Source organism: Sus scrofa, chromosome X (assembly GCF_000003025.6).
Source record: "Sus scrofa isolate TJ Tabasco breed Duroc chromosome X, Sscrofa11.1, whole genome shotgun sequence".
Classification (NCBI taxonomy): Eukaryota; Metazoa; Chordata; class Mammalia; order Artiodactyla; family Suidae; genus Sus; species Sus scrofa.
The window spans coordinates 102,205,086-102,218,448 of NC_010461.5; the positions used below are offsets into that span (position 1 = coordinate 102,205,086).

A 13,363-nucleotide genomic window follows, 5' to 3' on the forward strand; every position below is an offset into this window, starting at 1 on the left:
TTTATGAGGCAATGTTTTTCTACATTAATAGAAAGTTATTACTTTTGATTTAAGAGAGATTAACTAGAAATGATGCATAATTTCTCAGTTAATCGCATCTAGTGCTAAAGCCTATTATGCTCAAGGGAGTTCAAGTGTCCTAGAACTGTGGACACTTGACAAAGGTTTTTTTTTTTTGGCCACAACCATGGCATATGGAAGTTCCTGGACCAGGAATCACACTCATGCCACAGAAGCAATCTAAGCTGCTGCAGTGACAACACTGGATCCTTAACCTGCTGTGTCACAAGAGAACTCCATGTAAAAGATCTGAGGAGGAAAGTGGAAACCCCAATATATGAAGTAACAGAAAAATAGAAGCAAACTTTTTTACTCAAAAGCTCAAACTTCATCCTAAAGGCAGAATCACATCTTTAAAATTGCAAGTGGACTTCGAAAGAAGCAAATCATTTTTAAAAATGTTTGAAGGCAATTTACTTTTTCTAAGAATCTAAAAATAAGTAAAATGTCAACCATCACTGTTTCTCCTATTGTGTTTGGATTTTTCCATACTATCACAGCATCTTAAAACAAGAGACAATTGCCTTTTATATGGGGGTACGCTAAGAGTTTAGGTAATTCCTTAGTTTCAGATTCTTGTGGGCATCTGCCGCTGTTTATACATCTGTGGTTTCCTCTTTACACGTGTATCTGCATTGGTCTGTGTCTGCGGGTGTGCCTAGGTTTAGATGGGTGTGCCTGTGGGGCGTACTTGAGCTTGCAGAGGGGTCTGCCCTTTTGCTCAGGCATTTGGGTGTGTATCTGTGTCAGTAGTTGTGTGACTTCTCAGATGTCAGTGATGAAATGAGTTTCTGCACTCAGTGGAATCATCCTCTGCCAATATTTAAGTTTAGTGAGATCAATAATAGCTTAAGTACCTGGTCTCCAAAGGTATGTTGCTATTCAAGACCCAGCTGTTATGCAGATGAACTGATTCCTGTGTACTTGTTGGGGGAGCCGGAGCGGCTGGGCTGGGCTGGCTGCGGGTAGTCATTGATCTCCTCTGCAGAGAGTCTGCCGCTGGGGGTGGCTTCCGGGCACAGGTGCAGGCATGCGGAGGTGGAGGCGGTGGCGGGAGGGGTCTGAAGGTGAACTGGTTATGTGGGCTGCTCTGCATGTCTAAAAAGGAGAGAAGAAAAGCACAAAATAGAGATGGACTCTCTCACTTGGCAGTCAGGAAAATACAGCATGTCAGACTTATCAGGATTTCAGAATAATATAACCTGTGGGGTGAGGAGAGAGTTTGAAGTTCAGTCTATCTGTAAAAATGTCACTTAACTTACAAAAACACGTGCAGCACGCTTATGAAATGTAAAACATTCACAGTCGCATTTACATGTAAATTCTTCAGGGCTATAGCAGCTCAAAAGTAAATGAGGCCGCCTCACACAATTTGTCATAGTTTCTGCTACTGAAAAAATAAATCATCAACAAGACACTAAGTTACAGAACAGAAGTGAGGCGATTTCCATCAGTTGCAAAAGTCTCACTTCGGAAAATATCAGCGGAAGGCACAAATTCGTTGCAAGGAAAATCATTCGACACTTCAAATAAAAGTATAAGGCCACCTTCTGGCTTACCTCAGGAAAGGATGCTATCCTGCCTACACAGGAACAAATCCATACTTCAGAGAAATAGCTCACAAGTGTGTAACTCAACTGCGTGAGACTAATCTTTTGGCCAGCCCCCCAACTCAGAGTTTCATTTATAAAAGGTAGGCTAGAAGGAGTTTGTTCAGGTTATTACACATATTTCCACAGCCATGCAAAGTACAGTCAGCACCCCTCCTCCCCTTGCCACACCTTTCTAGAAGCTCTGCCATATTAGCAGCAGCTTAGGCAGCAGGGAAACCGTTTTTTCCTGCCTGTTTACAGAGGGGGCAGCCTGGGATAGCAGTCATCAGACTTCTGTTGCTATTATTTGGTATTTTTCCACTGTTCTCCTGGCAGGCACATGTATAGACAGTAAGTCAGAATGTGGCCCATGAGAAATACCCCAATTAAACCCTTTTGAAAAGAAATCACTATTGTAGTTGATAGCCACCTCTCTTCCACAGGAGAAACATAATACATGTCAAGTGATTTCTTGTAACACTAGCACATTCTGGATAAACTTTGTAGACAGCGTGGCTGTGTCCCACCTCCCAAATGACTGAGAATTGAAAAGCAGAAAAATGCCAGAGGCTTTCGATGCTCAGCAAAGGGCTCAGTTGCTTTGTGCTGAGACTCACTTTGCAATGACTAATCACAGAAAAAAATCATTTTTTTCAATCCTTCCACCTCAAACTTGAATTTTGAAGACATTGGCATGATTTTCATATTTAAAAACAATACTAGTGCCCCAAGAGCATGACAACTTCTTGGCTGTGTTTTCTAGTACAGGTGGCTCTCCCTTTAAATAAACTTGCTACATGAAAAATGGAATTGTACACATAATAGGGAGTAGTGATCATTCATTTTATACAAAGAATTCCTTTAGAAAGTCAGCTACCCTTGTATATTTAAAAGGAACTAAAATGCTTCATGAATTTTCTAAATCACCCCAATTACTCCAGGCCCAGTCCAAATCCCATATCCACTAAAAAAATTATCACAAGTACTTAACATCTCATTAATTTTTTTAAACCTCTGGGCTCATACTCATAACCATAACCAGAAGCATGCTTTCCATCCTTGGGAGTCAGAAAAGCATTGAATGCTGGAACCCCAAAACCTTGAGGGATCCTCTACTTTTATAGATGAGAAAACTGACACCCAGAGAATTGCTTGTCCAGGATTAGAACCTATATCTCCTGACGCTGGCCAATGCTCCAGTCACCGTCCTACAGATCTCTATAATACAAGTTCTCTTTACTAAAGCTATAGAGATACAGATTCCTCCACACTTTCTGGATTGTTCACTTGTGACATACTACCTGTATTGCATTTATTTGCTTCTATGTCTGCTTCCCTCTTAGACTATATCTCCTTAAATATAGAAAGGAAGACACAATGAGGTAAGAGCATACAGCTCAGCACAGTGGAAAGAGCATAGAATTTGGGGGTATGGAAAACCTGGGTTTGAGTTCTGCCTCTGCCCTTTGGAAGCTTTACGCTCTCATGTGCAAAATGGAGATGATAAACCTTTACCCTAATAACTAAGTTTAATCCATGTAAAATGTGCTTGAACATTCAGTGGTTACTGAATGGAGCAGGAGTATAAAATGTTAAGACTGGAATTGACCACAGGAGTCACCTAGTTCAGCACTCCCTCCTTCCCTCTCCATTTTATAGATGAGGAACCCAAGGTTCAGGGAGGTGAAGTGATTTGTTCAGTCGTTCAACTTGTATGAATTTGCCTGCCTATGTCTCAATGATTCCCAGTCGAGAACTCTTTCCATTCCACTATTCTAGAAAATAAATGATTCTCTTCTCTGACTTCAATACTTACTATTTTTGTCGTAAATTTGGCCCTTTAAGTTTACAATAGTACAACCTTCCTTTGATATTCCATGTTTTTTGTCCTATCGACCCAAAGAGACAACATGTTTCTTAGAGCAAATCATCTTCTACATTTCCTGTATGCCACAGAACTTTGAGCACAGTGCTGGGTACGAGTAAGATCCCTAAGAGTTTTTGTTGACAGAAAACCATTTCACTGGGATCCAGAGAACCACCTTAAATGTTCCCTTGTCTCTTTCACTCAGATACAGCCACTGGGTATCTACTGGACAGCTAGCTAACAGAGCTGTAGGACTCCCCCTTGGAGGTTTCAGTGAAATAATTCTGAGAGCCATGTGGAAGGACAAAGATACCCTATAGAGGGTGCTTAAAATCATTCCCTCCAAGATATGAAAAGGGCAGCAGTGACGTACTGTACAGATTTGCCACCTAAATCCATGAACTTAATGATGTAAGGAAAGGAAGCAAAAGGTGGGAGTTCAGAGTTTGAAGAAGGAATCAATTTTAGGTCTTGTGTTCAGAACACCTTCTAAGCAACATAGATAACATCTACTAGCCTAATAAATAGGTGTTTCTGTCAGTACAGTTGTTCAAAAGAAAGATTCTATTCAGTACAATTGTTGGAAAGAAAGGCTCACTCATTATCATCTGCATTTAATGCTTGCTGAATTTCTTTAAAATCTTTGCAACTCCTTTCTTATGAAAAATGATAAAAATTCTTCATTGAAAAGTGTGATCATGCTATTATTATAACATATTATATAATTTCTGCTGTAGATAGAACTGCTTTGTATAGTCATTTTGATTATATATACATTATATATTAAAAACATTTTGATTACATATGCATATGTTTTGATTTATATCTATTTTATTGTGTATTTTTGTTTCCACATTTAAAATATGCAGAGGTTTCCCAACTTGTTAATATTGTCTTTAAAATATTTTACAATACTGGACTGTTGCACTGAGTAGAATATATCTGGACCTTAAGCCCTTATGAAATGTCAACCATCTCAGCTTCATTCTTTTTTTCACCTCAGAAAAAAGATAGGAATGCACTTGTTCCCTCCCAAATGATGTTATTTAATCCTTGGACTCCATGAAATGGGATTTCCCAATATTAAACACTAATAAAAAATACATTAGGGTTCAGTGTCAGGAGCTCCAGAACACCAATTCCAAAGAGTTAAGAGTCAAATGTACTCACTTTCGAATGTATCTGGCAACCATAGGTTTCTATGCAGGAGGGAGATGCAAGGGAGAAGGGGGGTGGTGGTGGTGATTATGCAAATGTGGGTATCCAGACATACTTATAAAGCTTTCTGTAAGTAAATTAAGTTTTGAGATGGAGAAGTCTAATTCACACAATATACTGGATAGGAGCCAATTTCAGGTCCGAGGTCCTAAAATAATGTGGAAAGAAATCTCTTTGGGGAGTGGGGTGGGGGTGGGGGGATTCCTGCAAACTCTATATCCAAGGCATTTTAAGTGTGGCAGAGCTGTTAACAGAAGTATAAGCCCTCAGAAACAATGTTGCCTTTGTCGCCAAAAGGTAAGTGGGAGAAGAAAATTGTTATGCATAGATTTTTTTCTTCTTTTTTTCTCTTTATTTGCAAATAAACCTGGATGATGGGTTAGAGAAACTTTTCGCTAGAAATTAGAATATATATGCCCAGAAATACTACGTGGGAACTTCTCAAGGTATCCTGTTAAAGTGTTTTACCCATTTCATTCCATTAGCACATACAGTCAATTCACTCATAAGGTGATCTTTGCATTTTGAAAATTCATCGCACTTTGCAAAATCATGTGCGGGTAAAGGCCTTATGGGAAAAATGGGGTTGGGGAACATTATCTGAAGGCTGCTTGTGAAAGTGGGTGTCAGAAGGGTTGCAACTTGTGAGGTAATTTGAACTGGTGGAAATTAGGGTTATCCAAATCTAGATAGAAAATTCTATGGTGGACTAAGATAGCTGGTGGAAGTTTCAGATGCAAGTATGCGCACATTTTGTGTATTCCTTCATGGCTCTATCTGCTGTATGCAGTCTTCTGCACTTACCTAGTGTTTTTAACAGATGGAATCCCGCATATGCAAACATGAAATTTTTCTTACATTCAAATTGTTCTCAAATATACCAATAGCATGAGAACAAATTAATGCATTCAAAACAAACATTATAGAAGAACTGACTGTAGAGGCAAAATAATTTTCTGTTGGTGTTAAAAAATATTGTAATTAATACAGTAAAGCTAAACACGTAATTTTTCTTGAACAATGTGACTAAAGTAGTCACAGGCCTAGTTTTTCCAAACTCCATGTACTTAATTGATCATTCTTTTCTATAGTAACACTATGACAATACCCCCCAACATGTTTTTTCCCAAAATTACTACGTAGTATATGTTGTCAAGGGGGCACATTTATTCCTATAGCTCTAGGAAAAGGTCACAGGGGGTCAGAGAATATGTCTGCACTTCCTGACCTTAGTCTGTATTTCATTAGGAGATAGAGCCACAACGCTTTGCAATTCTGGAATAGAAAAAAACCCCTGAAAACTGAGTTTTTTCTAAATAATTCAGTGGGAAAACCTAAGCTGACTGATGTGAGGATATTTATAAGTCGTTATGTATTTCATTTAGTGAATTCTCCTACCTTTTGCTATAGATATACTGATGCCTCTTATTAAGAGGTGCTGGCCCACATCCCAATCAGGATGTTGTACAATATACAGTATATACATGGTATGGTCTTTGTAAAATCTTAGAATTCTAAATTCTGAAACAAGTGGACCCCAGTGATTTTGGATAAAGGATAATGAGGCTGTATTAGTATTTAACCACCTCTCTGAACTCGTATGAGGCAAAATTAATTAATTCCTCTTAAGACCTTGGTAATCTACATGAGCAAAGAACATCAGGGCACCAAGGGTTACTGCCATAACTACTTATGTCAAGTCTCTTGAGGCCAATTATAAGCTTTTGGTTCCTTGGGTTTTCTGATCTATTCTCCATCCTAGGCAGGAGAGGGGATAAAAAGAATCAGGCTTAAAAGAAAGAAAATAGGTTTATTAGTAATATTAACTATTACTACTAATTCTATATGTATATTACTACTCTAAAGTACTTTGTCACAAAGAGCTTTCACAACTGGTGAGGAGGCATGTAATGGCTAACATCCATTAACTTGTGTTCGGTGATCGTCAAATTAGTCTTAGATGTATATGGCTGTGGACATTTCTGTTTTTTTTTTTTTTTTTTTTTGTCTTTTTGCTATTTCTTGGGCCGCTCCTGCGGCATATGGAGGTTCCCAGGCTAGGGGTGGAAGCGGAGCTGTAGCTGCCGGCCTACGCCAGAGCCACAGCAACGCAGGATCCGAGCCGCGTCTGCGACCTACACCACAGCTCACGGCAACGCCGGATCGTTAACCCACTGAGCAAGGGCAGGGACCGAACCCACAACCTCATGGTTCCTAGTCGGATTCGCTAAACACTGAGCCACGATGGGAACTCCGGACATTTCTGTTTTTAACCTTATAATTACTATTAGAGGGCCAAAGAATATGAAGGCAAGAAAATTGTTTTTCCGAAAAAAACTGAGTAAACAAGTATACCTTATCGCTCTTCTGGCTCAAATAATTCTGCTTTAATATTAATGTAATTAATATTAAGGCATTAAAGTATTATTTACATTATATATTAATAGCCTTTAATAAAAGCAGATTCATTAGTTAAACCACTAGATTGAAAACAGAAATAAAGTCTATTACATGGCTAATGTTTATATTTGGTATATGTATGGGCACGTGAGTGAGCAAGAAATAGACAACAAACAGCAAGAGGCAGAGGAAACTGAAACAGATAGAATTCACAATTAAAGCAGATGACTGCAGGAGAAGAGTCATAGAAGCCCTGGGGGAAGGCCAACAGTAATAAATTATGAAGTCTTTCAGTTTACATGGTTTTAATCTGGTTCTAGATTACTGCCCTCTGCACAGCTCCTGGGCCCTGTGATACTAAAGATTGTAAAGCCCATACCTTTGAAGACTTTGACTGGTCCTTTCACTAAACCAGCAAGTGAGAGAATATGCTGTATTAACTTTTGTCGTCTAGGTTTATCTCCATTACAACTACTAGAAATCAAGGTCAACACTGAAGCACCTACAACCCTTTGACGTGTTTATGCTAAAACTCATACTTGCACGTCAGACTCTCCATAAGCTTATGCTTCTCTCCAAAGGATTTGCTGGTATACCTCAAGAAAGTCTAAACTTTCTATTTTCTACATCTCAGGAATCTGTTTTACTGTTCTCCAATGCATTGCATAAGCATAACAGAGTCAAGTATCCACAAGGCAGCCCTTTCCAACCTGTCTCTGTTATAGGGAGAATCCAACTGTGCTGTGCACTGTACTAGCTTTACATAGTGCAATTAGCCAATCGCAAGCATAATAGTCAATATTCCTGCCAATGAGTACCTTGTTTGTTAACTCAATCAACTACATAGATTAAGACAAGCAAACTAGAACTTTACAACCAAGGGAAAAAAAAATTAAAGACTGTAGCCAAAAGCTATTTTGCTTAAATTACTAAAGTAAATGTTCAACCTCTCCAGCTTTCTTGGTTGTGAAAATATAAGCATACTTACATTTTCAGAGTAGTTTGGCAATGTTAAAAAAAGAAAAATTAAGCCAATATATTTGTTACCTATTTATTTTTCTAAGCAGAGTGGCAAAGAGATCTACCTCATGGTGCATTTTGGAATAGTAAATGACAAATTCTAAATATTAATATAGGATATTAACAATTAAAATTAGTGGTTGGCCAAAGCTTTTTTCACTATGGTCTTGAAAGAAACTCTGTCATACATTATGTACATGAAACATGAAGTAGTTAATTGCCCTGTTTTATCTTATGCTGACAATGATGCTGTGGCTTCCATTATTAGGCAGTGAAGTATATCAAGAAGAAAATATAAAAAACTAATGATCCTTAAAAGTTCATATTTAGTTTATATGCAAACTAAAGTCATATGTAGGTGTTTCAATTATTTTCAATCCCCAAGTTCATTAATTATTTGCAAGTAGGTAATAGAGGGTTATGAATTAATTGACAGTGAATCATTTAATAAATTAGCTAATAACAAATACTCTGGAATTTTACAGAGTTTTCATTTTCAGAGCTTTATTTTTTATTGGACTACTACAAATGGTCACCCTATATTTGTTCAAAGAGCAATGGACGAAAATCATTCTAATGTTATTTATGAAAATGGAATTCTGAATGTTTGAAGCACAAATCAAGAAAACATTATGACTATGTCTAAAGCTCAAAGAAAATTTTTTTTCAAATTATCATATGTTAAATAATGAAGGCAGACTATATTGAGTAATAAAAAACAAAAGCAAAAGACAAAAAAATTCTAGAGGACAAAAAGAAAGCAAGGAGAATTAGGGAAGGCTGGGAAGGTTTTAGCTTCTCCACTCAAAACTTTTCCTTTCAAAAAAAGACTGAAAAAAAGTGTTGATTATTAATACCACCATATAACCATCATTGTCTGGCTGTTTGATGACAAAGTTCCCCCATACCCTGGGGTCCTCCCCCCAGCACAACTTAAGAACAAGAGTAACCCACGGATACCCAGTGGAGTGGTAGAGAGGAGTTCCAACATCTATACTTGGAGGTTGAAAACATACATAGTCCCCACCAGGGACAATAGGAAGGGACAGCACTATTATAGCAGTATTCACAAGACCCAGGTGATTCTCAAATTTCAGCCAGGTTTTGGGCTACTGCTCTAACCCAGAAGTTCTCAGCTACAGGATCCAAACCAACCAATGTTTTGCAATTCTTTCTTACTACAATAGAGAACTAAAGTTCACAGACAATTTATTTTAAAAATAGTAGATGAGAGTGAATTCAAGGTGATACCTCTGAAAGTGCCATTCTGAGTTACATTTGGATGTGCTTTCCCGGATGTGAGAGAAAGGGGTGGGGTTATAGTTAGTGCAAGGAATTGGGTACATTCTGATTCCATAAACCATTTTCATATCCACATGCTTGTAAAATGACTCCATGAATACCATAGGGATGATGAGAGTTTGGTTATTCCTCTCCCCAAAAAAAGAACATGAGGAGGGTGGAATTTGGAAAAAAAAATCTTGGTATTCTCAAGGGAGTGTTTTATACATGTACATGATATTCGAATACATTGGAGCCAAGGAAATTGATAATTGTAATCTTGATGGATGAGGGTAGAACACTATTGGCTTCCATCAAACTTATTCTCTGATATCTTTTGGGTTACCTAAGAGGTATGAGCTGGGAAGTGACAGTTCTGTAGGAAGGAGAGAGTAAGTTTTATTTCCTGTCTTGCATTTAAGCAATGCATCTACTTGTCTTATATCAAGATCAAAGTCTGAATCATTTTATAGCTCCCACACACTTAGCTCATAATTTTATTCAATACAACTTTATAATTTTATGTGAAAATTTAACTAATTTGAATGAATTCAAAATTTTAAAGTTTGAATTCAATTAAGTTTATTTAAAAAACAATTATAGAAACTATGGTGGGTGAGTGTTTTATGATGACAAATATTTGATTGAATTCTTCACATTTCTACCAGCTGTTTTGGCATTGTGTGGGCACAGCCTGTATCTGAAGTTTTATGCCTGAAGTGTTCTAAAATGTTCACTGATTAATTCCTTCATTATTACAAATTTTCATTTTCTTGTTTTTCAACATGTTACTTTAGTGAGACATTAAATAGAGTTATTTTTTGGAGAGGTGCCAACATTAAGACCTATTACTAAGCCCGCTTTATAAACTTTGCTTATGCTACGCTATGCATATTTAAGTCATTTTATTTTTCCTTCAAATTCTGATTCATTCCCTCAATTACATTACTGCTTATCTCCCTGGACTCCCTCCAATTTAACTAGGTCTTTATGGTTCCCCAAACAAAATGCAATATTCTGGATGAACATCACCCAGAATACAAAAAAGTTATCTGACAAATTCTTTTGTAATGATGTCTTTTCACATGTAGCCTCAAATTATGTATAGATTGCACTTGAGACTCCATTAACTGGAGGGTAGCTAATGAAGTCATGAGAAGGCAGCCCAATTAGAAAATATACTGATATATTGATATAGATTCACTGTCTGCTAGTGGATCAAGTGAAATGTCCATCAAAATAAGCAAATTTGTGGACTCTACTAATATAATGTTAGAGTAGAATGAACAACTGGTGAAGTCAGACAAGTTCCTCCCAACTCCTACTGAGATTTAATGTATAGATGCCTTAGGAAAAACTAAAAAATTAGCTTGTGTCAAGAGGAAGAGTGTCAGCTTGCATAAACAGAAGGAAAAGTGAGAACAGGTGTTGAGGAAACTATGAATATCTGAGACCGCAGTAACAAATATAAATGGTACTCCTAGAAATTAAGAAAATATTTCATAGATAGTGACTGATAAGGTGCTTCCCTTTAATGAATTATCTTAATTCTTAGTTAAGGTCATTTAAATGACATTTTTGCAAATGGTACTTAGGAGAAATATTTTATGTGTTATAGTTGAGATATTGAGAGGGATGGAGGATTAAACACACATTGTTTATGTGAAGCAGTTCTCAGTGACCTCTCATAGAGCTTGATATCAGTGAATGAGTGCACAGAAGCTCCTTTCTGTGTATTAATACTGGGGGTCTGTACCAGACCAAACTGCAGAGTGTGAGCTAAGTTCTTGCGGGGGTGATGACAACTTGGACTTGATTCAAGTTTGCTTTTACTTGGTTTACTCCCCAACTGCAAATAAGCACTGCAGAAGATATTAAATAAAATTAGAATGAAGCATGTGTACATGTCTTCATTTGTTTCCCTTATACTTCATGAGAGCAAGCCTTGATTTGGTGGTCTTGGTGGCCTACACAGAGTGAGATGTCTAACAGGAAAAAACAGTAATACATGATTGTTGTCTTTTGTACTCCCAGCTTCATTACCATTTGGAAACAGTTTATATAAAGCATTGTTCTGCTACTGAGGAAGCCATATCATGCAAGGTAAACATCTAGCCAGCTCCCTTATCTTAACATTGGTGCTGTTGCACCACTAGGGAATGTCCCCTTATCACCTAGGACAATACAGGTCCTAGATGTTTTTCAGTTACTCCCATTAAGGAGATTTCTGTGGACATATCTGGCTACAGTACACCATGGGGCTGTCTAGTAGTAATCATAAAAAGTCAGCTGCAGGTCGAAGTATAAATATAAAAAGTCAAGTGTTACCCACTACTGAAAAACATTTTTCTTTAAAGTGGGGCTCAAATCTTACAAATATGTTATTACTACTTTTAATGTTCAAAAGGAATGATAAAGAAGCCAGATCAGAGAAGGAATTAAACCTCATTAGTTATGGAACACCTTTTGTTCAGAACGAGAAGACAAAAGGGAGGGTGTCTTGGGTTACATCTGTTTATTTTCAATATGGTGAAACAAGTACAGAATACTTTCTCTACTACTCATCTAGAGAACTTAACCTGTACACAACTTGTTTAAATTAGTAAGTATATCTTGATATTTCTGAATTACACAGTGGTTAAGTTACAGACATTAGGATCAGATCAATCTGGATTTAAATCGTAGCTTTGTCATTTACTATCAGTTTGATATTGAGTAATCAAACCTTTTCAAGGCTATTTCCTTACCTATAAAACAGGGATAGTAATAAACATCTCAACATCTTGGTGAAAATTAAATGAGGTCATGTGTATAAAATACTTAGTAGAGTACCTGGCACATAGTAACCGCTAAATAATATTATTAATGATTGAACCCAACAAAATCTATAAAATTCAAGTAACACTAGTAAGTAACCTAAGAGAAAATCTATCTGATTCCAAGCTATTTGATTATGTAAAACTTCTCCATCATAGTTAAGAAATATTTTACAAACTTCAAAGGTTTCTAATTTTTTCCCAACAGTTCTAAGAAGCTGTTATTGAAATCATGAATCAATATAAGAACAGTTGACTCCTATCCTTTCCTCTTCCTCCAACCACACCAAATACTCTCTATTGATTAGCTTTCTTATTATGCTCTCAGTCCCTTTTACTTCAGATGACAGAATATTTCTAAGTGATTTGGGGATATACATGCTTTCTAAAATATCTATTGCAATAACACCTCGGGACTTTAACATCAGAGCAAAGGATGTGAAGAAAAAACATTTTCATGAATACAACATTAGTGCTTTGTATTTAGGAAGCACCTTTCATCTGCATCTCTCAAAGACCTTCACGAATATTATCCGATGCTTTATTCACTGGGCCAAGCTGCAAACAAAACTGTCTTTCAAAGAAGTCCCTCAAAGTGCATAAAACCCCATGAGGGAAGGAGCTGTAGATAGATGGTAAAAGTGTCAGGAATATTCAGAGACGTTTAAAAATAGTATATACCAAAATACCACCAAACTAATGACAACTACTACTTAGAAGTATATGGTTCCATAGCTACAGCTTTCATAGTAAATACATATGCATATGTAGGAACTTTGTTGTATTGGCACTAACATCCACATTATAAGCTAGTGATGTTTGATGAATTTTGTAACCTAATTTGTGGTAGGTGACTTACTTTATAGTGTATTCAAATATATTTATTAGTGTATTACATGTTAATATTAGTCTTTAGCATATTTAAAAAGCATGGGCATCACATCAGGATTGTATGTCAAGTCCTTAGCACCATGCCTGATAGTTATTACAAACTCAGTTAATGTTATTTACCAATATAATTATTATTCTAATTGTTATCATTATTAATTTAGATTAGGGAACAGTTTTCTTTAAAAGAATTCAGTGAAAGCTGACATGTATTTACTTTA

General features: G+C 36.8%; 1 protein-coding gene across 5 annotated transcripts in view; it reads right to left on the minus strand.

Annotated features, from left to right (window-relative positions):
* The window catches only part of TENM1 (teneurin transmembrane protein 1), a 787,960-nt gene that overhangs the window by 351,746 nt on the left and 422,851 nt on the right, over nucleotides 1–13,363 (minus strand). For all 5 annotated transcript variants that reach the window (XM_003135358.5, XM_021080670.1, XM_021080671.1 and 2 more), the window contains one exon: nucleotides 918–1,158. In XM_003135358.5, coding sequence (XP_003135406.2) covers nucleotides 918–1,158 — 241 coding nt within the window. The remainder of the gene's footprint in view (nucleotides 1–917; nucleotides 1,159–13,363) is intronic.